The sequence below is a fragment of the Penicillium diatomitis genome, assembly GCF_028827545.1.
Source record: "Penicillium diatomitis strain IBT 30728 chromosome Unknown utg000004l_segment0_segment0, whole genome shotgun sequence".
NCBI lineage: Eukaryota > Fungi > Ascomycota > Eurotiomycetes > Eurotiales > Aspergillaceae > Penicillium > Penicillium diatomitis.
Window position 1 is genome coordinate 3953204 of NW_026623176.1, and position 24852 is coordinate 3978055.

General features: G+C 50.8%; 9 protein-coding genes across 9 annotated transcripts; 3 read left to right on the top strand and 6 right to left on the bottom strand.

The window, feature by feature from the left end:
• Positions 1 to 1308: 1308 nt before the first annotated feature.
• kexA (serine-type carboxypeptidase kexA) lies at positions 1309 to 3346 on the bottom strand (the record flags this gene model as incomplete). The annotated part of the gene is made up of 3 exons (XM_056934095.1): positions 1309 to 2685; positions 2763 to 3123; positions 3213 to 3346. The coding sequence occupies 3 exons, from the start codon at positions 3344 to 3346 to the stop codon at positions 1309 to 1311; spliced, it is 1872 nt and encodes a 623-aa protein (XP_056791636.1).
• A 948-nt stretch (positions 3347 to 4294) lies between these two features.
• N7539_004494 (SAM-dependent methyltransferase) lies at positions 4295 to 5323 on the bottom strand (the record flags this gene model as incomplete). The annotated part of the gene is made up of 5 exons (XM_056934096.1): positions 4295 to 4351; positions 4445 to 4563; positions 4647 to 4757; positions 4837 to 4854; positions 4993 to 5323. 5 exons carry the CDS (start codon positions 5321 to 5323, stop codon positions 4295 to 4297), a joined length of 636 nt encoding a protein of 211 aa, XP_056791637.1.
• A 1436-nt stretch (positions 5324 to 6759) lies between these two features.
• Positions 6760 to 7503, top strand: N7539_004495 (endosulfine family protein; the record flags this gene model as incomplete). The annotated part of the gene is made up of 3 exons (XM_056934097.1): positions 6760 to 6795; positions 6867 to 6950; positions 7099 to 7503. 3 exons carry the CDS (start codon positions 6760 to 6762, stop codon positions 7501 to 7503), a joined length of 525 nt encoding a protein of 174 aa, XP_056791638.1.
• A 2951-nt stretch (positions 7504 to 10454) lies between these two features.
• Positions 10455 to 11865, bottom strand: N7539_004496 (ICE2 family protein; the record flags this gene model as incomplete). The annotated part of the gene is made up of 2 exons (XM_056934098.1): positions 10455 to 11258; positions 11344 to 11865. The coding sequence occupies 2 exons, from the start codon at positions 11863 to 11865 to the stop codon at positions 10455 to 10457; spliced, it is 1326 nt and encodes a 441-aa protein (XP_056791639.1).
• A 1838-nt stretch (positions 11866 to 13703) lies between these two features.
• N7539_004497 (MYG1 family protein) lies at positions 13704 to 14869 on the top strand (the record flags this gene model as incomplete). Its single annotated transcript, XM_056934099.1, has 2 exons — positions 13704 to 13765; positions 13852 to 14869. 2 exons carry the CDS (start codon positions 13704 to 13706, stop codon positions 14867 to 14869), a joined length of 1080 nt encoding a protein of 359 aa, XP_056791640.1.
• A 604-nt stretch (positions 14870 to 15473) lies between these two features.
• On the bottom strand, positions 15474 to 16034 carry N7539_004498 (uncharacterized protein; the record flags this gene model as incomplete). The annotated part of the gene is made up of 1 exon (XM_056934100.1): positions 15474 to 16034. The coding sequence occupies one exon, from the start codon at positions 16032 to 16034 to the stop codon at positions 15474 to 15476; it is 561 nt and encodes a 186-aa protein (XP_056791641.1).
• A 222-nt stretch (positions 16035 to 16256) lies between these two features.
• Positions 16257 to 18304, top strand: N7539_004499 (methionine--tRNA ligase MES1; the record flags this gene model as incomplete). The annotated part of the gene is made up of 2 exons (XM_056934101.1): positions 16257 to 16390; positions 16495 to 18304. 2 exons carry the CDS (start codon positions 16257 to 16259, stop codon positions 18302 to 18304), a joined length of 1944 nt encoding a protein of 647 aa, XP_056791642.1.
• An 848-nt stretch (positions 18305 to 19152) lies between these two features.
• sonA (putative nuclear pore complex protein (SonA)) lies at positions 19153 to 20328 on the bottom strand (the record flags this gene model as incomplete). The annotated part of the gene is made up of 2 exons (XM_056934102.1): positions 19153 to 19974; positions 20059 to 20328. 2 exons carry the CDS (start codon positions 20326 to 20328, stop codon positions 19153 to 19155), a joined length of 1092 nt encoding a protein of 363 aa, XP_056791643.1.
• A 1843-nt stretch (positions 20329 to 22171) lies between these two features.
• N7539_004501 (uncharacterized protein) lies at positions 22172 to 23389 on the bottom strand (the record flags this gene model as incomplete). Its single annotated transcript, XM_056934103.1, has 3 exons — positions 22172 to 22797; positions 22913 to 23156; positions 23321 to 23389. 3 exons carry the CDS (start codon positions 23387 to 23389, stop codon positions 22172 to 22174), a joined length of 939 nt encoding a protein of 312 aa, XP_056791644.1.
• Positions 23390 to 24852: the final 1463 nt, after the last annotated feature.

Below are 24852 nucleotides of genomic sequence, written 5' to 3' on the forward strand. Positions count from 1 at the left end.
TGTGACTTGCAAAGCCATCGATGGAAAACGGGACCTGGCAGACCCGCAGAACCATACGCATTTACAAACATGTTCCCTGGTCGTATCAGACCCCGTTGTTTTTATTCTCATGTGTCACTATCATTAGTTATAGTCGATATAAAAGACATTCCCCTCGTACCTTAGAAGCAATCGTATGTAGGATCGAGTTGAGCTTTGCTAGAGATGAAATCAATATCGATGAAACGCGCATACATTGCTACATTCTTGATGAACAGGCGGATCCATCAGTGGTAAAATGACCATCTCTACTAATCTCAGCTTCCCTTTCGCTGCTGCGATAGATAAGTAGATACTCACATACCTGTGTGAGCCATCTAGGTCCCACGCGCAAAGCACCTAAACAAAGCTCTACAAATTGTCTAGATGGGTGATTGAAAATTGGAAATGTGAATTCAAACCATGCAATCGTATCAGCCCAGCCCTCTGCTGGTTAGATTGGACATAAATCTAGTTGGTGTGTGCCAGAGAACTACCTACTACCTACTACCTACTACCTACTACCTACTACCTACTACCTACTACCTATTACATAACACTCGGATCAAATGATCCCAAAATGTCTACGCATCTTCTAACCACCAAGGTCCTCCTGCACCTCAGAATGATGAAAGAGGTCTCCCGTACACGAAAAAAAAAAAAAAAAAAAAAACTCATCCCAGTCCCGCCAGCTCAGCCGGAAACCTTAGTGCTTCTAGTTTACGAGGGGAGTTCCACGGCCCGTTTTGAATATCACTAGACCTTAGGAGGACTTGTTTGGGTTCTCTGAATCAGACAGGTAAAGCCTGATATCCCGGTTCTGAAAGCATTGTAGTTTGGAACAGGGGGATGGTACGGATGGATACTGAATTCGGTCACTTGGAGACTCTACACTGAAAATTCGGTGATGGTGGTCATACGGGATGCAGGGCGTCGATGTAAAGTCTCACATGGACTTCGTTGTTGTGTCCCAATCGCATGTACTCGGGGCGTATGATAATATAACCGTCGCCAGAAAGAGTGATTCATATTTGTGGCCTTGTGGCCTTGTGGCCTATGTGACCGTGGCCCATCGAGGTCGCCGAGATCTTGGAGCAGCCAGGGGCCACGGCCGATCTTTGGAAACTTGGGGCTGTGTAGTGTGTACTGTGTACTACAGCGAAATAAATACAGGGGGAGAATACAGATGGATGAACGAGGTACAGCAAAGTGATAATACAAACGCCATGCTGAAAGATGCCAATGCCAATGCCGATGCCAACTCAATGCTCGTTGTAACAACCTCGAGGATCAAGACGCTGCCGGTCGACGACTACTTGTTGAACGATGAATCTCGTCGTCGTCGCTGAGATCATCGCCAACAAGGTAATTCTCGTGACCCCCAACACCCGGTGAGTGCAGAGTATCCAACTCGGACTCATCAAAGTCTCCCGCCTCCACGTCCGCATTCTTTGACCTTTGATTGTGGAAACGATCGAGCACAGATCCAGGTCCGGACCGAGTCGCCGCGCCGGACCCAGATCGGGCTCGGTTGTCAGGGTTCTTCACTCCGCGATACCCTCGGTGGGAACGGCGCGAACGCCAGATGAAGAAGCCCCAGACACTCACGCCGATAATCACAATAACCAGAATGGCTTCGCCGGACTTGGCATACGCGTGGTTCTCGGCCTCCTTGACCTTTTTATATTCTTGTTCTTCGGCGGCGGTGCTGTTGGGGTGGCCCCCGACCGATGTCTGAGGCAGCTTTTCCCCATCGATGCGCGAGTCGGTAGGGCTGCCGCCAATACTGGCAATGTCGACGCCCATAAACCGGTCCAGCATGTCGCGCGATTGACGCGGCTGGTCGAAGGGGACCATGTGACTGGCGTTGTAGAAGAGCACGTACGTCAGGTTGCGAGCGTACTGGTACAGTCCGGCGGATTCACCTTCGAAGCTCCAATCGTGACGGGGGGCCCAGACTCCCGGATCGGTTTCAAAGCCAGTGGCTCCCTTCCATTTCATATTATGGATCAGAGTCTCAGTGCCGAGGTGGTTGCAGATCAGATCCTGATCGCCACTGAAGAGAAGAACATTGACGTCCGACTCTAGCAACCCGGGAAGTAATTGGACACCAGGGACAGAGTGACTGGCACGGAACGCTGTGCTCACTGCGCCACTGCACTCAGTCCAGCCCGCCGTCTTTGCAGCGTTGATATGCAACGCGCTTCTCACATCCTGGCGACGGAGGTATGGTGTGATATTGGTCAAGTCTGGCGGCCAGTTCATACCGCAAGCGGGGTATGTGTCTTCCAAGCGAACGTCGTAAGTGTTAACACACTTCCCTTCATCGACACCCAACTCTGTGATTCCATGTAGGACTTCCTCGCACTGACCGATGTTCACCATCTCCTTGCTGTGAGGGTCCTCGAGCGCAGCGAGGCAGACCGTGTTGAGAGCTTCGATCTGGCGATAAGCATCGGTGCCTTCTTCAATCAACCCCATAGCTTTACTGAACTCAAAGTAGGATGGGGATTGATCGTAGGGCGAGATCCAGCCATTACCAATCAATATTCCCTTCAATGGCCATGACGTCTGTTCCGCCTTCTCGGCTTTTTTGTTACGCTCGAGGATAGCTGTCGCAATATGCGGGATATGCATGCCGGCATACGACTCTCCCGCCAGATAGAGCTACATGGCGGTGTCAGCAAACTCATTTCCATAAAGTCAAACAACCTCATAGACGGTGTCTTTCGTGCACCACTCACATCGTCCCGCTCGTACTCTGGGAAAAGCTCGAAAAACTTTTCCAAAAACACAATGAACTGAGCCGACATCTCCCCTAGCTCATGGAGGTAGCTGTCCGTATTGACGTAGCTGAAGCCCGTTCCGACCGGCTGATCCACGAAGAGTAGATTGGCGAATTCATCCCATGATCCATCATTGTATTCCAGCGTATGGTCATCCTTGAGCCGGTATGGTCCCACCTCCATCAATGCGCCGTCCATTGAACTGCACCCAGGCCCTCCATTCAACCAGATCACCGTCCGTTGTCGGTTCGCAATATGTCGGTTTTGGTAGTGCCAGAAGAAGAGGTTGCCATTGTGCTCTTCGTCCACCTCGATATGGCTGGGCAGGGGGAAAAGGACGTTAGTCGCGTGCGCACTCAGAAACTATTTCTGCCGAATGCTCCGGTATATACAATATTTTGTACTCACCCAGCGTGCATCTTCAGTAATGGGCCATCTGGAGCGCCAGGCAGCGAGTGGACAAAGTAGTCAGCAGCTGACTTGGCTGCTACTGCTGCTGCTAGCGTCGGAGCTAGCAGCGTAGATATAGACCATGATCGCATGGTGCAGAGAGAGATTGACAACCAGCGCCGTGTGGACGAATAAGGGAAGTGTCGAGCTCTTTATAGAGGGGGACTCCCGCGGCGCAAGCAGGGGAATTGGCCTTCGCGACCAAAGGGGCCGGAGAATAGGTCGGGAAGAGCAGGTCAAAAGGGACCGCCTCGAGTCGGCGCACTTCAGAGGATCATCGAAAGTGGGGAGACGAGCGGATCTCAGCGTGCGACGGATGAAACTCAGAGAAATATGTTGCGAGGATGAAGGAAATCGATGTGATCGGAGGGCTGATTCAATGTAAATTCGTCAGCCTGTCAGTGAGCCTCTGATAACCTCCGATAACGATGTGAACTGCGTGGCCTCGAGTTGAGCTGAGACATTGTCCTGTTACGTTATTACTTGTCAGTATTGTAACCAATACCCATTGAGATACTCGCATCTCCATTAGTGTACTGTTATAACGATCCCCGTAATCTTATTTACAATACCATAGCCGCGGCGATCCTCCCTAAATCATGTTCTCTCCTTTTTTGTACGCCGAAACGCCACGGAGCCGTGATTTGACCGTGAAACAAAGAGATGAAAATGGAGCCAGGTAGGCCCTTGAGATTGGTGATCATGATTCGCAGTATGGGAATAAACTTTCTCTATTGAGATCTGAATCTGGACAAATACCAAGGAGTCTAGAACATCGTGATTGCGAGCGCGGACGCGAGCACGCTGTGTGTTCAAGATGGGCCATATTGCTCGGTCTGGGTAGTACCTTCATTATCACCCAAACTTGATACGGGGATGATGAGATCAATCAAGCCCAAGACTCCGAAGGCTACTCGTTTCGAGCTTTTGCACGGACATGGATGGAACAGCCTCCAGGCATCATGCTCTTTGCGGCGCAGGTGCATCTTTTTTATGCGAAGACATAAATCATTGATTGCTTTTCCATCTGATGCTCTATCTTAGAAAAGATCGCCAACCCCCTTGTCGGCGTCGTTTTTGATCAGGTCGACCATGCCCTGCAGATTGAAACAAAGTCAGCAAATGCAAGTCTTCCCGAGTTGAAGGATACTCGGTAGATGTGAGAGTGTTGCTCGAGAGTTTCCACTTACTGCAGGCATGATCGGCTCGCCCTGAGCATCCTTGACGTAGCGGAACGGCATTTCAGTTCGCTCGTGCTCGTTGATGAAAATCTCTGGATAGTCCACGTAGGGGATCTCTTCCAGGGGAACTACAATCGCATAGAACCAGATTTCACGAATTAGGAGCCCTGTCTTGATGCTCAGACTCAACGTTCAGTCAGGAATCGCCTACCTCGATCATGCACAATCATACGAGTGACACGAACAGCAGTGTCCGTTGTCATCTGCTTGGGACCGAGGCGGCGGCCCGTGTAGCCCTTCTTTCGGAGCTCAGAGGTGCGATCTGAAAAGTGTCAGTGGTGGACTCTTGACTACTGAGTGGTGATCTGAGATCAGATCTGCAACTGGGGAAATTGACTTACCGCGTGGGGGATCATCGCCTATATCACAGGTACACGGTGAGTGAGCCAAGGTCAGCCTGAATCTGCTTTTCATACCCCGGGGTTCCGCCTGGGACGCTCTCGCTCTTCTCCCAGATAGATGCACGAATTCTGCGCCAGAAGAGCTTAAATGCTTACCGAGAATACCACCAAACAAAAACACCTCAAAGGCGTCACCATCCTCCGGGCTCAATTCCGTCGTCGCGGAGGGATCCAGCAGACACACTTTTTCTTTGCGATCCGCAAAGATCTCTTCCACCCCGCGCTGCTCAACCTCCAGTCCCTGGGTAGCGGCCAACTCGGCAGGCATCTGCAACTCTGCAGGAACCGAGCTCAGCAAGAAGCGCGCGCCGCTCGCATGAGATTCGCGGGCAATGGCAGCGTATTCCAAGGCTGACCACGGACCGAGCTCGGGATCCAGATGTTCGACCACAAAGGCCTTGGCCTGTTGGGATTTTTGGGCAGCCATCACAGTGATGATAGGAGCGGAGTACTTGCAAAGGTGATCGGGGGTAGCTTTTGCACTGTACGCCCTGCTTTGTGTGGTGGGTGAAGCAGAACGTCGTCTTCGAAATGGGGAGAAAAAAAGCGGAAGCTTAGAGTTGCAGAATTTGGCGGTTCCCCGTGGATCATCGATGGAAACCACCACAGCGGACTACACAAGACACGCACGGGCAAGTATTTTTTTTTGTCATTGCCCTAGTCATATCCCTGTGAGATCTTTGACCTTCTCAATCCTATTGTTTATAAGATTATCTAGAGTTTGAGGGGAAAATTGAATTCTCCTCATGGATTCTCTCCTCCGAACGGCCCATTAGATATGATTGACACTGCAGCTAATCGGATGCCGAGAGGATGTTGCGAATGCAGAAACTCTTTTTCCAACAGCCTCCGGTGACCACCAGAGGTGACACCCCTTAGACTATGTTATATATGTCTGATTTTCAGAAGAGGCATCCATCCTCACTCCCATCAATTCCACAGAATGACTGGGTTCTGTCTGTTCAGTGATTCTACTATAGACCCAGGTATAGTTTGTTGCCATTCACCCACCGGTGGTCGAGATGACGTAAGGAGTGCCGGACTTTAAAAAGGTCAACTGACCAGAGCGGGAGTCTCATGAAGTTACCTGGTTGCAGCAGTAATTACGACAGATAAAATGCTCTCTTCGTCCGGTCGGCATATGGATTGAGAAGGAAATGGTTCGATGAGTGTAGCCTACAGAGTCGAGTCCTGTGCGAGGAAAGGATTGCAGAGGGACCACTGCATTTCTTCCAGATGTAGTTCGTCAGTGTCTTGCCACTGCCTACAGGCGCCTAACTGCCACCGCGGTACTTGAGAAGTACTTCACAGATCGTACCGGTACCAGTAGTACGACTAGTTACCATAACCATAGTAGTACTTAACTACTTACCTCATCCACGACTCATGCTAGTAGCGCCTGGAGCTAAATTGCTTAGTCCCCTCAACTCATTGGAAACTGTAAAGAATTGTTGGACTCAACTTCAGACAAGGTTACTGAAGGATCACTTGACCCAAACCCTGCCCGACCAAGTGAGGATCTTCGGTCCTCTGCACTTCTGCAGTGGTCCAAAGTGGGTTCCCCAAAAGTCATCGCAGCCAGTGGACTGCCAATGCCCCGCGTTATCGATAGCCCATGAATCCTCCCCATTTCCCTTGGGATTTCCACAAGCTCCAACCTCACCACCAATCCCTTCATCTTGCTCAGCTTCATTTCAGTGTGACACATACTCTCTTCACTGCTTAGCACGGTGTCAATCCTCAACTTCCTTTTTTCTATCGTCCACGCTCTGCCTTGAACGGGTGACTTTCCCTCCAGAGAGCCCCGCTGCGATCTACATACATTCCCCTCTTGCTCGATCCCGCTACCTACACACCTTCACGATGAACCCTCACCAGCAGAACAAAGTCGACATTAGCGTGAGTCGACCGGAATCCCAATGCGTGGTGATTTTTCCTTTCGGACTTCTGACCGAATTCTATCAATATAGTCGATGACCCCAGATGAGCAGCGGCTGCTGCGCATGTACGGCAAGATGCCCACCAAAAAGGACTTGCTTCAGAACAAGCTCAAGGTACGTGTCAGAAGCAACGAATCTTGTCAATCCCATCTTCCCATTGTGGAAATCATTTTTTCACACTGGTCTTACCACTCTTGCGCATGTGTCTCCTCGATCCCCTCTCGAAGTCGAGACTAACTTGCTCGATTCACACGCAATGTAGGAGCGCAAGTACTTCGACTCGGGCGACTACGCCCTCAGCAAAGCCGGCAAAGCCTCAGACGTCGGCGTCACCAGCATTGGCTCTCGCCATCCCGTCCCAGAAAACATCCCCCATCTCACAGCCACTTCACCCGGTGCCAACAATCCCGGCGGTAATGGCGGTAGCACCGCCGGCATTGGGCAGCAGATGCCCGGTAGCATCAGTGGACACCCAGGATCCATCGGTTTCCAGAGCCGATCCCCCGTGAAAGAAGGCGGAAGCTTCCTGCACCGGGGCTCAAGTCTGAGCGAGGAGTCGTCGACCATGGACACCGAAGGCGGAGATAACAATACCGTCAAGAATCAGGGCGAGGAATCTAGTGTGAGCCCTCCTCCTGGTAGGCAAGGTGTGCCCATCCACCAGTAGGGACGGTGTGCATAAATAAATTGGGTAGTGATTGTTCACGATCCCTCGGAAGTTGATCCGGGGTGATGACCCGGTCAGGCTGGATCGTTTTATTTGGAGTCATGTCTTCTTTTTTCTTTTTCTTGAGGTTCCATCTTTCTTTCCACTATTGCATGGCTTTGTTTTACTTTTGAGCTCTACATGAACCATTCTTTTCTTCTTTTTTTTCTCTCGAGGTTTTGTCTACCTTTTTACCACTTGATTTGATAGGGGAGATCTAGAGGATCGATCGTGATGATTCAGGACCGCATTTAGCTCGGCTCATCCTTTGAACCTGTGAACTGCCGTCGACCATCATCAGATTCCCTGTCCACCTCTATCATATCTTCCTTTCCGTCTTTTGACCTTCTATTTCGGGTTCAAAAGCCTGGCGCCCTGGGTAACATGACGTCTTTTGTTCGTTCTTCTTCTTCTTCGTCTTTTTTCATCAATTCTTGTTATTCTCAAGGGCGCGGCGGTGCACTGCGGGACAGGAACAAGCGTGGAGTGAAGGAGAGATTGTGGAAAATATCAAGGATATAACAGACGCAATTGAGATACAACCCGTTCGATATTGGGGAAATTCCGTAGGAAGGGCTAGGGCATTGATCGAGACTGGGAGCTGCCGTCGGTCATCCTATAGTCATTGTAGTCATTTAGGCCTGAAGGTAGAGAAAGCAAAGGAAGCAAAGAGCGGATACCGAACTCGTCGATGATCTGTGAGGACGTAAGCTAAGGATGCAAAGGAAGGAAGACAGAATAAGATATCTCTACAATTGAGAAGAAAAACTTCTACTCGGCCATGAAGTTGGAGAGAGACATTGTCATCCCAGTCGGTGACCTTTTTGAAAAAAAAAAAAAAAAAAAAAAAAAGACAGGAAATTAAAGAAAACCCGTAGTAACGAAGCCCCATAGCTCAGCGCGAGACGCTTGCGACCTGTAGATAAGCAACGAGCTAACTCCCTAATCCTAGAGTCTGTCTTCCTTGAAATATTCGAGCGGAGAATCCCTCGCACCCTTCGAACGATGCATCAATGTGATCCGTACTCAGCCCAATAGAAGAGAGTGCTACACGGAACATTCAGCACGCTACACCAGATAACAAAGTCACCCTTGACAGACTCTTGAACGGAAGAAATTCCGTGCGTGGATCTCCATGTATCTCATACCTCGACAAGCAGTTCGCTTTACCCAGGACCCAGCAGAGTCGCAACTCTGCCCTCCACAATCGTATCCTGACCCTGATTGAGGACGTCACAGCGAAGCCTCTGACCTGCCTGGCAAGAAAAAGAGACTCGCTCCCATCACTGTAATTGTATTGGCATGAGTTACACGTGTTACTATTATATATACCCCGACCTAGTACCCAGTGACGTCCACTACCTTATCAAGTGCATAGGTGACTAGGCCGATCAATCAAAAAGCTACCACCATCCACAGACACAGGTCACAGATAAGATACCGAGCCAACCTTACCCAAGCGCATAGATATTCCTGCTCGCATCTGCGACGTTATTGTGCCAACGTAAAATGGGTCCACTATCACTACCTAGTACCTACTTCTAGTAGGTATGTTGGGACGACAACAATATACCGTGTCAGCGTTCGACCCCATCTAGCGTAACACCTGCGCAGAGTCGCCGTTACGGTAAACGAATGGAGCTCACTTGAGAATGAAAGCATTCGATATCGCAGATCATATCAGAACATCACAAGACAGCTAGCTATGGAACGTAGCTCCAAAGCTTCCAACGTGATGTGCTCAGCCCGGCGAGGAGAAAAGTAAAAATGACCAGGTCCAAAGGCCTATAGCGAGACAGTATTCTTGTCTGGATAGATGCGTGCCAAGTTCGAACCTTCAGGGACAGCCATCGTTTAGTTCGGGCCTGGAGATGGACAGGGCAGAGCCCGGCACGTGAGATTCAATATCACGTCTGTAGGCACGGCGAAACTTCCGTCGATTACTGTTGAAAATTACCTACAATCTATATGTATCAGTGGTGAACAGAAGGGGGGGTTTCCCGATGAAAAGGTACGATGCCATCATTTCAGTACCTATCAAATCGATAATAGTGAGAACAACAAATCGACCTATAAACAGATGGCAAGCTTCAAGTCAAGTCAAAGACGGTCACGTGAGGCAAGATTACAGACAGCAAAGGGTATAAGATGCCAAAGCATAGACAAAGTATGGAAAAAGAATCAAAATCAAGAGGACAAAAAGTCACCGTCCAAATAATATCCCGAAGCGAACAATGACAAATTCCCAAAAAAATCATAGCATCCTGTGTCGCCAATTCGGTCTATCAAAGGACAATGTAAGCATAGGTCGAGCTATGCGATTTCTGGAGGCCGAGGTTGTGCTACTGCTTGTCAAGACTTACGACTTCGGCGGACACCTTCCGTAAGACTTTGCAAAGGGCTGGACCAAGGGCGTGGCAAGTGCTTTTTGGGAGGGAAAAGTGCAAGAGTGCTGCCATTTGTTGTCGGTGTATGCATCCTTCAGAGGGGGACGGGAGGTCGAATTGAATGACGCACACACCAGCGCTGTTTGTGCGAGTGGAATGTTGACGAGGCTTGTCTGCCGAGAGCGAGGTAGGACAATCACAATCATCGCCGCCAGGTCAGAGATTCAGGCAGCATGATGACCTCACACCACATAGGTCCTCACCGGCCAGCAGGTGTGTGACGAGCAGCTGACCCCCCTAATTACAAACGGCTCTCCACCTCTGTGAACACTGAGAAGCTCCCGACCGTCTCATTTGTATCAGAATCACGGTGGCGCATGCATGTCGAGGATGATGCCGATGATCACACAAAGGACTCGGCCAACCAAGTACCGGAAGAAAAGAAAAAGGGTCCGTAAGTTTCACTCATTGCGAGCAAACCTCACACTTGGCGGTCCAAGTGCAAAACCCCTCCGCTCATGTTGTTCAATCAGTCTTCCAGTGTCCAGCCAAGCTGCTGTCCAGGTCATCGGTTTCACCAAGCCACAGTTCGACGGCATAGAGGCCAAGAGTGCAAGCAATGTTGATCCATCGCCACATGTTACCGCCGCCACCGCCTTGACTACTCCACCACTCGCCGCTGCCGCCCATCGCTTGCGAGGCGGATGCAAAATGCTGCATCAATAGACTCGTGTAGACAGCGATCAAGATGGTCGGGGAAAAGTAGCTCAGTAAGCCAAGGACTTGGCCAGCCGCGTCAGAGTCGTCGAGCGAGGCCTCCTGGGAGAGCGCACGGGCTCCAGCCTCTCGGACCGCAGGAATGATGCGCGTTGATGCGTACAAAACCAGCAGTCGATATGCTAGCGAAATGAGCACCGAGGGGGTCACTGCACTAAACACCGCGGTGATCACATTGAATGCAGCATGGATGACCGAAGGCAGTAACGAGAGCGCATGCATGAGAGTGGAATATGAGGCCATAATGATCGGAGGGAATGGAGGGAAATCGCCCGCCTGAGACGGCGAAGGCGCTTGTTCCACAGGATACGAGGGCTGATAATCCGTAAAGATCTGATAGACACAAAGCACCACGTAAGCGAACAGCAGAGAGCTTTCGACCGGATTTCCGCGCCCACTGCCAATGCCCCACGCGCACAAGATGACTGCACATGTGATCGAGACACCGATCAAGGCCGCGTCGACATTAGAGATCTCGGGAAATTGAAGGACACGCCAGAGGAAGTATACCGAACTGGAGATCACGGTCGCAGAGAGCACCAGAAGGCCGATCTAGTCACAGAAAAATGTTAGCCCACGGTGCTGCGACGAGAAGAGGAAAGCTCCTCTATAACTCTTGTGCAACCAAAACACGTACCATCCAGCTATCGCTGCGTCCCCCACGATTCACCAGCCATCGGGTAATCTGGCCTGCAGCCTGGATGACCAGAAGACTACAGAATCCCTCGACCAACTGAAAGACGGGGGTTGACCAGCGAAGCAGTCGATCCCAGTTGCCCAGAGTCACCGTCTCCACCAACCCGTCGCGTCCGAATAGCCACTCTTGAATCGAGGTATCTGCCGCCCGGTCACCTGAAAAGGTGCGCTCTACCCATCCAGGACCGTTATCCATATCGACCGAGAAGCGATTCAGAGACCATATCAACAAGATAGGGATAATAATCCATTGAGTGTATTGCACGACCAGCACCAGAGATGACCGAATCCATGATCGCTCAGGTGTGGAGAGCTTCAGTAGCGAGAAGAGGAAATAGAAGGTCGCTAGTGACAGCGAAAAGGCCAGACCGCATACTCTGCCACCAACATCGAAGGCGAGAGGTATCGACGAGACGACTACCGTCAGGAAGATGGCCGACGAGAAGGCGCGGAGAAGCCACATCGGGGAGGTTAGGGGGTTGTCGACGCGCAGCGCGCGACAGAACGATACCAAAGTCGAGTTGGGTTGAAATACGAGAGTCTGAAGGACAGACGGTTATCGAGGGTGGGTGTTGAAAAGGGAAGAGGAGGGGAGCGCACACGACTTTTTTTTGGGGGGGGGTCAAAGATTAATCTTGATTTTCTGATATTCGTTTTATCTCTTGCTCCTTTGAGCTTATCATCTGTTGTTGTTTTTTTTTCTCGTGGACCCGCTAAAATGGGGGGCGTGGCAGAAGAGAGACGAGGGCTTAGTGTGGAATGGAGAGTCACACCGACAATAGACCATCACCACTCCGTAGTCTGTACCAGAGGCGGTGGATACTTTTACAAAGATGGTACAATTGTCTTGCGCATATGATAGAAAGACCATAGTGACGACCATATACGTATCATTAATTGTCCCGAAATCCCATCCCATCTCGGTCTTTCAGTGGGCGACTACCTTGCCCGGTATATATTATGCGTTAGCGCCGTCATGGTGTAAAGCAAAGTCGGTAGGAGAGACGCTCCTCATTTCCGAGACGTGAAGTCTGAGCCGAGCTCAAAAGAACAACCGAAAAGAGTTAAGACGGATGGTCCAAGCCCCGAATCGCAACCGTTACGATGAGGTGCTGGTGTCCACTGGATAGGATCTCCACACTCATGGGCGCGGGGATGCCTTAATAATGTCATCATCTTGGCACAGAGCAAACGCGTTCATACAATGTTGGCAATAAGTCGGTTTTCCACTCATTTCTTGGCAATTCTACATGATGGCCTACATCATGGCGAGAGCTTTGCAGATAACCTTGATTTAGCAGCCAACGAGACTAGTAGGAACATCATCGTGCAGCCTTAGTGCTATACCTCCTTCATAGGATGGAAATCTCCCGTCGCCTGAGGGCGGTAGTCGCCAGACTCGCCACAAGCCGCGAAGGGAAGGCGGGTTCCGACCTTTGGTTGACGTATTCTGTTTCAATATTCCATCATGTCAGATATGAAGTTGAGGCGTTCACTATGATGTGGCTGGGGGTGGTACATATCTAAAGATCTATGGAATATGACTACCGTACCTAGGTACGATATTGTAGGTACGTTGAGCCGAGTTACTAGACGCAAAGCTGCCTGAGCTCCAAGCTCTCGTCGCGAACGTTAGTATGTATACTTCTTGTGGTGAACGAGGCAGAAGAAAATAGGAAATCAAGAACTGTGTCAATATAGATTTTCAGGTATTGTAGAGCTTCTCGAAAACAGCTGTGAAACTGTATGGAGAAAGAAGCTCAGCGGAAATTAACAAACGTGAGGTAGGCAAGTTACTGTATACGCGATGGGGCCAAGGCAAGGCCCAGACTGACAGGCCCAGTAATATCGGCTATCATGATTTGCCACCAGTCTATATTCTATTTCAGCCATATCAAATATACACGACATCGCTCCTCGTCATGATATACGGACGGACTGGGCTACTGCTTCTTAGAGGCACTTCAGTTCGCATAGATATAAATACAGCATGGAGCTTTTCTCGTACCGCGGGAGATTGAAGATGACAGGACATCATGTGACAGTGTGCTCAGGGCCATCCATGGATAAAGAGGCATCGTTCCAAATTACGGTTGAAGGCTGAAGCTAAGCTTGCTGACAGAAAGCTCCATCAGGTGATGTGCCCAGGCCCTGGTCACAGCCCTACTTTCCCGATATGGTATCGATAAGAGCGGGCGGAGCGGGCAGAGAGCGGGGATCAGAGCTGCGGAAGCTGGGACTTTTTCTTATGATGAGATCGACCAGATTCAGTGGATGTTCCGTCTGAGACAAGTATTCAAAATGGCCGAAGAGACAGCGACCAAGAAGCTCAAGACTTCCTCCCCCTTGATCGGCACTCACAGGTAAGCGCTTGTCTTGATTTTATGTTTTGCGATCTGAAGAAGAAACCTTTCCAAGAGTTCCCGCGCTAAGCTGGATCTTTCCTCAGTGGTCATTTCCACGCCGACGAGGCTTTGGCTGTCTATCTGTTGCGTCTGCTGCCCACCTACGCTTCCTCGCCGCTCCTCCGTACTCGCGACGCAGCTCAATTGGAAACATGCCACACTGTCGTCGATGTCGGCGGCGTGTATGATGCCTCCATCAACCGCTATGATCACCATCAGCGCACCTTCGACACTGTCTTCCCCCAGCACAAGACCAAGCTCTCCTCCGCCGGTCTCGTCTATATGCACTTTGGCCGTGCTATTATCGCCCAGCACATGTCCCTCCCCGAAGACCACGCCGACGTGGACCTCTTGTATAAGAAGCTCTATGCTGACTTCATCGAGGCCATTGATGCCAACGACAACGGCATCTCCGCCTATGACCAGTCCGCCGTGGCCGCCGCCGGCCTAGAGAAGCGCTTCAAGGACTACGGTGTCACCTTGGCCTCCATCGTGGGCGACATGAACAACCCCGACCCTACCAGCCCTCCTGGCGAGCCCCAAGATGAGGACAGCCTCTTCGGTCGCGCTAGCACCTTGATCGGCAAGGTTTTCACACGCAAGTTGCACCACGCGGCCAAATCATGGCTGCCTGCCCGCACCACCGTCGGCAATGCCTACGCCTCCCGCACCGAGGTCCACCCCTCGGGCCGCATCATGGTGCTGCCCAAGGGCGGTGTGCCCTGGAAGGAGCACCTCTACAACTTTGAGCGTGAGAACTCTGCCGCCGCGGACTCTCAGGTCTACTACGTGTTGTACCCCGAGAGCGCCGCAGAGGACTCCAAGTGGCGTGTGCAATGCGTGTCTACCTCCGAGAGCAGCTTCGAATCCCGCAAGCCGCTTCCCGAGGCGTGGCGTGGCGTGCGTGACCAGGACTTGGATGGTCTGATTGCCTCGGAGTCTGAGAAGAATGGACAGGCTAAGCTTCCCGAGGGAGCTATCTTCGTTCATGCTAGTGGTTTCATTGGTGGACACAAGACCAAGGAAGGTGCTATGGCCATGGCTGTTCGCAGCCTTGAATAAGTTCGACTTATCATAAAACAAAAGAAATAACCAATGCAAACAGTGGGCCAAACTTCCTCGCTTGTGCAAGGCCTTTTCCTTCGTACGTGTCGTTAACTTTGTTGACATTCAAGGTGTCATGTGCATGATTGAAAAAAAAAAAATTGCCACATGTTGTATGGTAAAGGGCGAAAATTCTGGGTTTGAGGTGTTCACTGCAACGCTGCCCGACAATTAGACCGCGCAACCATTGATAAGAGTACAATCTCTTCGACTCGATTGATTCGCATGCCATGTAAAGGTACTGAGGTACAAGGTTACGAAGGGCACATACGTCTCAAATGTACCCAATTGAATGTCAACCACAGGATTGTGTCGTTGAGAATCTCTCCTTCCAGGGCCGTCCGTCTTCCACGGCTTTCGCACAATTCCCCTTGGGTTTGACCCGGACGTGAAGATGTTTCGGTAGGGATCACTAGAACCATGAATCGGAAGTCATCCAAGAATCGCAATGATAGTGGTATGACCACCGGTGGCAGATGTTGCCGCAGCAAGGAGATCTGCAAACTTGGCCGCATTGCACCGAAGCCAACTGTTTTGGAAAGTATTAGAATTGACGATAACTTCAGTGACGAATACTCAGTGAGCTAATGTCTTCGATGCTGCCTGTGCCATCGCCAGGCTTTTGGACATCCGTTGCGACGGATTGAGCGTCCAAGGGCTCTTCACTTTCTCCCATGGCACGTTGAATGAGCTTGGCTTTGACTGCAGCGCCTTTCAAACGCTCATCCACGTCGTTGACGGCTTCTTCGGTATTATTCATGTCCAAGGAAGCGGGATCAGACAGTTCCAACAGCGTAGAAAGATTCTTGGTCAACCGTGCGCTGTGAGCTGGAAGCTTGGCCATGATGTTGCAGATTGACGGGTCGAGAGAAAGACTCTCGGCCTCGGCCACTGCCTGTGTAGATATCTCAGGTGCATTGGAATCAGCTAGCCTTTGAGACCAGACGAGGGCTTTGCCATACAAGCGGCCCATCTCCACAAATTTCTCGTAGCCCTTCTCGACCGCAAAGACACTGCCTTCGGTATAGCCCGCTGCGGCTCCGTCGGTCATGCCCAGATTATAGCCTTCATTGTAGAATTGCTCTTCAATATCGAGGAGACTGTCAAGTAGACTCGTATCCATGACTGCTGTAGTGAAGCAGATCTGCCCCTGAAGCAATTTGGGGGTGTTAGAGATTCGATCAAGTGAGATCACAGAAACCTTTTTGAAACCTAAAAGAATTGCCGCAGGAGACGATAAATTTCCATGCGGGGCGGCCGGCGGGTGTGTCACGAGATGCCCACCTTCGTTTGAATTTCCCGCCGACCCCTCGATTTGCGATTCCTCCAAGCTACACAAACCACAATGGCCTCAAACCCAATCTTGCCCAAAGAGGGCGAGCGTAATATCCTCATTACCAGTGCTCTTCCTTACGTGAACAATGTCCCCCATCTCGGTAACGTTGTTGGCTCTGTCCTGAGTGCCGATGTGTTCTCAAGGTATGACTCAGTGGAAAACCCGCTCGATCACTCTGCGCGCACTGTCTCGGACTCGAAACTGGTGGCATTGACTGTGAACTGACACATGTTTTTTTGTTTTGCAGATATCACAAGGCTTGCGGACGGCCAACACTATACATCTGTGGAACAGACGAATACGGCACAGCGACAGAGACCAAGGCATTAGAGGAGAAGGTGTCACCGGAGGAGCTCTGCGCCAAGTATAACAAGATTCACCAGGAGGTCTATAAATGGTTCAATATTGGATTTGACCATTTTGGTCGCACTCCGACCCCCAAGCACACCGAAATTTCCCAGAGCATCTTCAAGCGCCTTCATGAAAACGGCTTCCTAGACGAGCGCACGGCCGAGCAACCTTTCTGTGAGAAGCACAACTCCTTCCTGGCTGACCGCTATGTCGAGGGCGAATGCCCCCGATGCCACTACGACGACGCCCGAGGTGACCAGTGCGACAAGTGCGGCCATCTCCTCGATCCCTTCGACTTGATCAACCCCCGCTGCAAGCTCGACGGAGCCACCCCGGTCCGTCGCGAGACGAAACACATTCATTTGCTTTTGGATAAGCTCCAGCCCGAGGTTGAGAAGTGGTCCGCCGAGTCGATCAGCAAGGGCGACTGGCCCAAGAACTCTCGAGTCATCACCGAGTCCTGGTTGAAGGAGGGTCTGAAGGATCGTGGTATCACCCGTGACTTGAAGTGGGGTGTCCCAGTTCCTCTGGAAGGCTTTGACAAGAAGGTTCTTTACGTGTGGTTTGAGGCTTGTATTGGGTACCCCTCAATCACTGCCAACTACACCGATAAGTGGGAACAGTGGTGGCGTAACCCCGAAAATGTTCAACTTTACCAGTTCCTGGGCAAGGACAATGTCCCATTCCACAGTGTCATTTTCCCTGCGACTCAGATCGGTACCGGTGACAAGTGGACCATGTGCCACCACCTGAGTGCCACGGAATATTTGAACTACGAGAGCGGCAAGTTCAGCAAGTCTCGTGGGATCGGTGTCTTTGGAACAAACGCCAAGGAGACCGGCGTCGGCCCCGATGTGTGGCGCTACTACCTGCTGAAGAACCGCCCCGAGACAGGTGACACTCAGTTCGAGTGGCGGCCCTTCGTGGATGCCAACAATAGCGAGCTGCTCGCCAAGCTTGGTAACCTGGTCAACCGTGTCATCAAGCTTGTGAATGCCTCCTTTGGCGGCGTCATCCCAGAGTTCACTGTGCCCGAGAGCTTCCAGCCCTTCGAGGAGGAGGTCACCACTCTACTCAAGCAATACATCGACGAGATGGAGAGCGTGCACCTGCGTGCCGGTGTCAACACCGCTATGCGTCTCGCCGAAGCTGGTAACGGACTGATTCAGGCCAACCGTCTCGACAACGCTCTGATTGCCAACGAGCCCGAGCGAGCCGCCGCCGTCGTCGGTACCGTCCTGAACCTGATCCACTTGCTCGCCAGTGTCTTTGCTCCCTACATGCCCGGAACCTCCGATTCCATCCTTGAGCAGCTCAACGCTTCCTTCCTCCTGATCCCCTCCCTTAAGGAACTCGAGTCTGGCTGGAAGCCCGATAGCCTCAAGGCCGGCCACAAGATCGGCAAGGCGCAGTACCTCTTTTCTCGCATTGACCCCAAGAAGGCCGACGAGTGGCGCGAGGTCTTCGGTGGCTCTCAAGCCGAACGGGCCAAGAAGGCCGAAGACGCGGCCAAACTCGCGGCCAAGAAGGCCGCCGCCAAGGCCAAGAAGAAGGAGAAGAAGGATAAGACCAAGGCTCCCGGTGGCGTTGAGGCCACGGCCAAAGGTGGAGCCGAGAGTCCCAGCGTGACAACCGACGGACCTCAGGACGAGGCCGTGCAGAAGATTGCCGATGGTGTCGCCCAGGTCACTCTTCCCACTTCTTAAAGAAATGAGATGGGAGATGATGCAAATGAAGAAACACCATTTAGAAAAAAAAGGCAAGATCTGATACCGGATGTCGAATAGAATGACAGACCCTACTATTCGAATGAAACACAAAGACATGATTCAACATTACGTACATCATCGTGAACGGCGCAGATGTCACAAAGAAAAAAGCAGCTAGACTAATCCGAACCCACACCGTTATAAGTGTAACAAAAAATAAGAACTCGAGCAAGTGATCGCTGGAAAAATCTGCGAAAGTCCCGAGTCGATCAAAGTGTAGACATGCGAGGTACAGTTCCAGGTGCATTTTAAGGCGATGCCCCGCCACACGTTCAGAAACCTCCAGCTTTTTTCCTGGATGAGTAGACTTGGCGATGCGCTGAGGTGCAAAGTTCAATTATCTTCGAGGATTCCACATGCTGATCATGTTTTTGAGGATGCAGTTGCGGTCCAATTGACAGCATTTCAAGGACTTTTTTTTTTCAAAAAAAGAAAAAAAGAAAAAAATTGAAACTTCATAAGAAAGACGGAGGCGCCAAATGATGTACATCGTGATGGTTGAAGAGGAAGGAACAGAAATAGAATAAACCCAAAAGGGTGCTTGTTGGTATTACTTACATGCTCATTGTGTCAGTCAGCGCGACGATGCTCCAGCTTCGGGTATTAAATATGAAAGGAAGAAAAACAAAAGTTAAGTTCGTTGCATTCGGTCCTTCCTCGCTGAAAGATGTTCTGACTGTTGATATTCCTTGATATTCCATGACTCCCTTTGTTTCGAATCTCTCGTCTGCTTTGTTCTTTGATTTTCTTTCCTCGCTTCCGATTTCTCCCTCTTTATTATCGATCTATCGCTTGCGAGTGCCGGGTCGAGGTTTGCACTCGTCTGGTCCAACTGGGTGCAGCATGACCTTATTAGGGGTTTGTTGAGTATTCGCCGAATAGCCCTTACTCCAGTCGTAGCTGACGGCGTAGGCGAAGATATTTCCATTGCGGTTGAAGGCTGAGCTGGAAATGGGTCCACCGACAGCTGGGTAGCCCTTCAAACGGTGCTTGGCATCCTTGTCCCAGAAGTGGAAAGTGCCGTCACTTCCGGCGGTGCTGAATGTGCCATGAACGGGGTGGAATTGGATCGAGTTGACAGAGTAGATGTTGCAGACATCGCGGGTGGCAGGGGGGTTCTCACGATGACACTTGAAAGAGAAGTTGGAGGCGGAGTCTTTCTCCTCGACATACTGAATCGCGCATCGACCTTCGATACTGCCGACGGCAAACCCAGAGGCGTCGGCAAAGCAGCTGACTACCCGCGTCTGCCACTTGAGAGGGGATTGCATGGTTTTGTAGAATTTGGTCGGTTGGTCGAGATTGATCACGTTGATGTAGCGATCTGCGGTACCAATCACGAGCAGCTTGTTCTTGACGTCCATGGTGTACACACGTTCTTGACACTCCACGGACCCGATCGGCGCTTGTTGTCGCAAATCCCAGTATTTGACCGTCTTGTCCCATGAGCCGGTGATCAGAAGGGGCGAGTTGGTGTGGGGGACCATGTGACAGCTTCGAATTGGCGCATCATGAGCGGCGACTTGAGTAGCGGTCGTACCCCCAGAGCCGAGATCCAACATACGTGCAGCTTTGTCTGCACCGGCGCCAACGACTTGTTTTCCATCCTGTGCAGCAGAACGAGATAGTGGTTAGCATGAGACAATGTCACTCCGCAAATCAAATCGTCTTGGAAGACTTCTAAAGCTTACCGGAGACCAGCAGCAATTTAGCACAGGGGCTTCATGTTCAAAAAGAGCCTTTCCCTCGCTCTGGCCCTGCTCATTAATCTCGTAGATGCGGACCTTCTTGTCCCACGATGCGACAGCCAAGTGCTCCGACGCTGGCGAGAAACGAAGATCTGAGATGCTATCCTCGGGAGGCTGGTTGAGAGTCACATCTTTGGAGATATCCCCAGTCGTGTTGGTCTGGCCTGCCGACGTGGTCGTCGTGGACGTGGCCACGCTGCCGAAGAGAGACATCGGGGAAAGGGCGCGCCGAAGAGCTTTGTGAAATTGAGTCAAGCGTTGGAGCTCTGATCGCCAGGTGTGAGACAGAGGTTCGACCCGAGCAGGTTGGTCGCGACGCGCTCAGAATCCTGCAGCTCGTGCTATGTGATCAAGAGAAGGAGCAGAAGGTCGGAAAGGGAGGGTTGGGGGTGGGAATGGGTTGATTGAAGGAATTCGCGATGCTTTTGATTTGGGAGACGCTTGAGGATGCGCGATGTGCTTCCGTCCTCAGGCAGAAAAGCTGATTCTCACCGCCTGGTGAGGCCCGTAGCCCCGTACAGGTAGTCAGGTACTATGACTTTGCGATCTCCACTAACTAACTCAAGTCACCATGACTGTAACTAATCTGCGACCATTCTTCATTAAGCTTTGAGGTATCATGACGTCCGCCCCAGATATGATGCTTGCACCTTTTTTCGAAAAAAAAAAAAAAAAAAGAAAGAAAACTAAGTAATGCACGAAGAATGACGAAATTCGACCTTCTTTTCGAGATAATTATAACCGAGGGCGCTCAGACACAAGCCATCCACGATTCCACATTCAGTTCTCTAGTTCTACTCCAATTGTCACCCCCAAAAAAACCAACGACTATCTACAGTTCTTGAAAGCTTCGATCAACCAAATATGGAATGTAAAAGAGCCGAGACCGAAATCATTGACTTTATCACGAACCTAAACCCAAAGTTGACCGTGTCATTTAACTCATATTCTTTGGGCGATTTCCCGCTCGTGGACGATGCAAGTTCATATTCCACCGACTACCGAGTGCCAGCACATGTCAATCTTGATCGGGTACTCTGCATGCACGACTCCTTTAGACTGCTTTGAAAGTCCAATAGATCGGACTGCAAATCGTTTCGATATTGATCTTGCATTCATATCTTTCCTAGGTACTGGCGTGGAATTGCCTACCCCTGCAGCCCAGCTCACGCAGGCCTCCCTCTCACTATCAGTAGGACAGTATCGACTTTGTCGTCTGGGGAACCTGGTGCCCGGGCCTTGAGCGAAGTAGCAGGTGATACCACCAGGAAGACCGCGAGAAAATCGTAGGTCCTTTCTATGTCCTTATCTGGCTGCACCTGTTATTGTAGTCTTAATTCCAACCGGGTTTCATACCCAGGTCGTTTGGCTTCAGGAAGGCCGAGCTAATGCTCGTAAGCACCACAGGGTTGGAACTTGGACCGCAAGAGATAACGCCTTACTTGGAAATACCTGCTTTTATGCACGCTCGTGAATTATCTCTGCATTTGTCTGGAAGTCGTAGAGATATGAGAGATAAGACATGAAGTTGAGAAGGATTTCATCGAGGTTTCAATAAGGTTAAAGGTAAATATCAAAGTAAGATCTGAGCGAACTTTGAGGGACAGCAGACAAGTAGCCGCAGAGGGAGAATGTTGTTATCGTCCTGGCGTCAGAGAATTTTGCATTGCGACAATCAAGCTTGAAGAGAGTGGTCCCTGAGAACATGACAAGACAAGATCATCCAGTGGTAGGATTCGCTGTCATATCTGAGTGACATAAAGCGAGAGAGATGTGGTTTCTGTGAGATGAAGATCGATGAACACCGAGGCAGAGTCTTGATACGGCTGGATATAGGAGCACAGGGTCAAGCCAGGTACGTGGGATTTGGATGTTGGAGGATCTTCGAGAGGATATCTAGTTCATTGTTCGTCAAAAGCTGCGTAGAGTACATTGCATACACTTCGCTTCTAATGAAAAGGTATGCACTTAAAAATAGTTTAAAGGATAATTTCAATCCGGTGTATTGACTATGGCCAGGTAACCAGTAATCACTCACAGACTCGTCCAACCCACCTCATACATCCTCACCATCTCCATACCAAAGCCGACCTCTTCGAACCACCAATCCCCCCTCCTGACCTACAATCCACTCTCCCTCACGCGCACAGCTCCCATCCTCCCGAGGCCAATACTTGCTCCGCAAAGTCGCATTCACACTCTCAATCCTCTCCATCAGCATCTGCACCCGCTCCGAATCCACCTTCTTCGCACCATCTTGCCCCTGAACTTCAAACCCCTCCTGGTTGATGAATCGTGCAATCGTCACATGAGCCGAGGGGGCAATATACCTCGACGCCACGGGGAGGCCAGTCTGCCGGACTAGATCAAAGACGTCTCTTCGCAGGTGATGGTATGTATACCGCGGGTCAAGAGGTTCGGCAGAACTCTCGCCGTGGCTTTGAGTCTGGTTCTCCTCTGCGGCGGGGGCAAAGCTCAATGCGAGAGCAGAAGCGTCGAAGCTCACCATTGGCCTGAGCAGGCGGCTTTGGTGGGTGAGTGGATAGTCGGAGATGGTTTGCTGGGTGACTTTTTCAGATGATTTGAGGGTTTGCACCAGGCGTGCAATTTCCGGCTCGGTCAGTGAGTGGGCGACCTCCAGGACTGTGGTGTGGAGGTTTGGCTGGGGCATGAGCCAAAGGGCTATCGTTGCAGATCATTCATGTGAGCAGATATTCCCGCGCTTGAAGTAAGAGCATGGGGATTCATTCCATCGCCGCGGCTTGACAGGTGATCTGATATGGGCGGAACAACTTACATGGCGCAACAGCTTTCAGTTCGTTCTGCACAAAGGCAACCACTTGGCGAATATGCGGTGGCGGTCTCGCCCAAAAGACGAGGCAATTGCGGGGATCGACGAATCCCTCTTCTTTGGCGGGTCCATCCAGACGTTGCAGGATTGTGTCCAGTGTCCAGCCGGGGAAATCGTCGGCTAGGATCTTTTCCCTTTGCTGGGCGTTGCGATTGACGCGGTGAGTCTCGTACCGCGCTTGGATCTGAGTCTGATGACATGATATGAGTTGTTAGGATCGGAGTGGGCCCCAACGTATGGATGTGGTAAGTCTGTAGGGAAGAAGTCCCCTAGGAGAGAGCGCAGAGCCGCTCCTATGATTCCATTGCCGGTGATGCGATGCGGGGAGACGATAAAGCGAACGTAGTCACGTACAGGATCATCATGAGAGTCATTAATCAACACATTAAACGGATTGTCCTTATAGATCACTGGATTCGCCATGTGGCCAACTTTTTCCGACGGTCAAAAGTCAAAGCCCGAAACTCAATCTTGTTCTCGCTTTGATGATAGAATGGAAGAATTTCCCCGGGAAGTGGTGCAGAAGAAAAGCGGACCATTTTCTCACAAACATCTGAAGATCCTCTTCCCTTCACCGCGCCATGCCAAGGCCCAAGTCTCCATTCTCGGAGATCAAGACAGCCGAGTCACTGTCTACTAGACAGTGACTAGTGTCTAGTTAACTTGTTCAGTTGACTCTCAGCTAGATTCTTCAGGGTCAACCCGGCCGACCGGGCCTTCAGGTCTGAATTACGCGGACAGAGCATCCTCGCAGTCACTCGTGGATTCCCCCACGTGAACGTGGGGAGAGGTGGAGCAGGAGGTTAAAAATAGCAAGTCACACATATTGCAAGTCTGGTTCGTTGATAGACACTGAGGCAGAGAAGCCAGGGCCATCTATAGAGTTCCCGTGGTAGACAGGCGATGAAATGGCTCTATTGGATTGTCATCTCTATCGTCATGATGAAAAATGTACAGGTAATTCTGTTCTAGTGAATAGCGAATACTGAACACAGTTGTGTCTCTGTTTCAAGTACCCGTCAACCATCACAAGTCAAAACGTGAATCCCTGCGCCATCACCGCGCTCGATAAGAAAGCAACAAGATCCAAAGACTATCTTATCGAGTTAATAGACCATTCTAACGGGTAGGATTTTCACCTGCTCATCGTCCTGGACAGCTCACGCTTGTTAAAGTAGAAGCACTCAAACACTTATTTCCTTCTGTTATCAATTTGATATCAGTTCCTCGTATTCTAGTGTGTTCCAAGCTTATCCATACATATATCACCAGGGAGACAGGGACACTACCTAGTTCCAATGTACAACCGGAGACAATCCGCAGTCTAGTTCAAGCTCCAATAACGAAGGGGCGATGATCGACACTACGATTCCTCTGTTCATCTGGAGCTGGTAATCAAGCTAGACTCTCCAGCTGGTATACTAAGCTGTCGAGTTTTTTCTGGACAGGACGAGGCGGGTTTTGGGACGGATTTGGGGTTGGGGTTATGGCGTTAGGCGTCATGATGGTCTCTGCCATGATTTGCAGTGGGAGCGGGGGAGGGGTTTGAGGGTGGTGCAACGCGGATAAAAGAGTGAAGACTTGGTCTCTGAGATCAAATCCTTGCTTACTGATGCAGGTGATAAGGGTAGAGATGGGATGACGGGATCTACCTGACGCAGCCGGCTCAGCAGCTTGATCTATGGCAATATGCGGAATGCCTTTCGAGGCTAAAGAGTGGCCCCCGCAAGTCTATGAGGCTCAAGCAGGCCTTTGCACGAGAATGGCTCAGGGCGGGTTCGTACAGTATATACAACATGGTACATAGGATGATAGTACATAAATTAGCTAGACGGTCCGTTTCGTCTAGCTAGTTAACGTTAGTACCTACTCCCTACTACCTACTA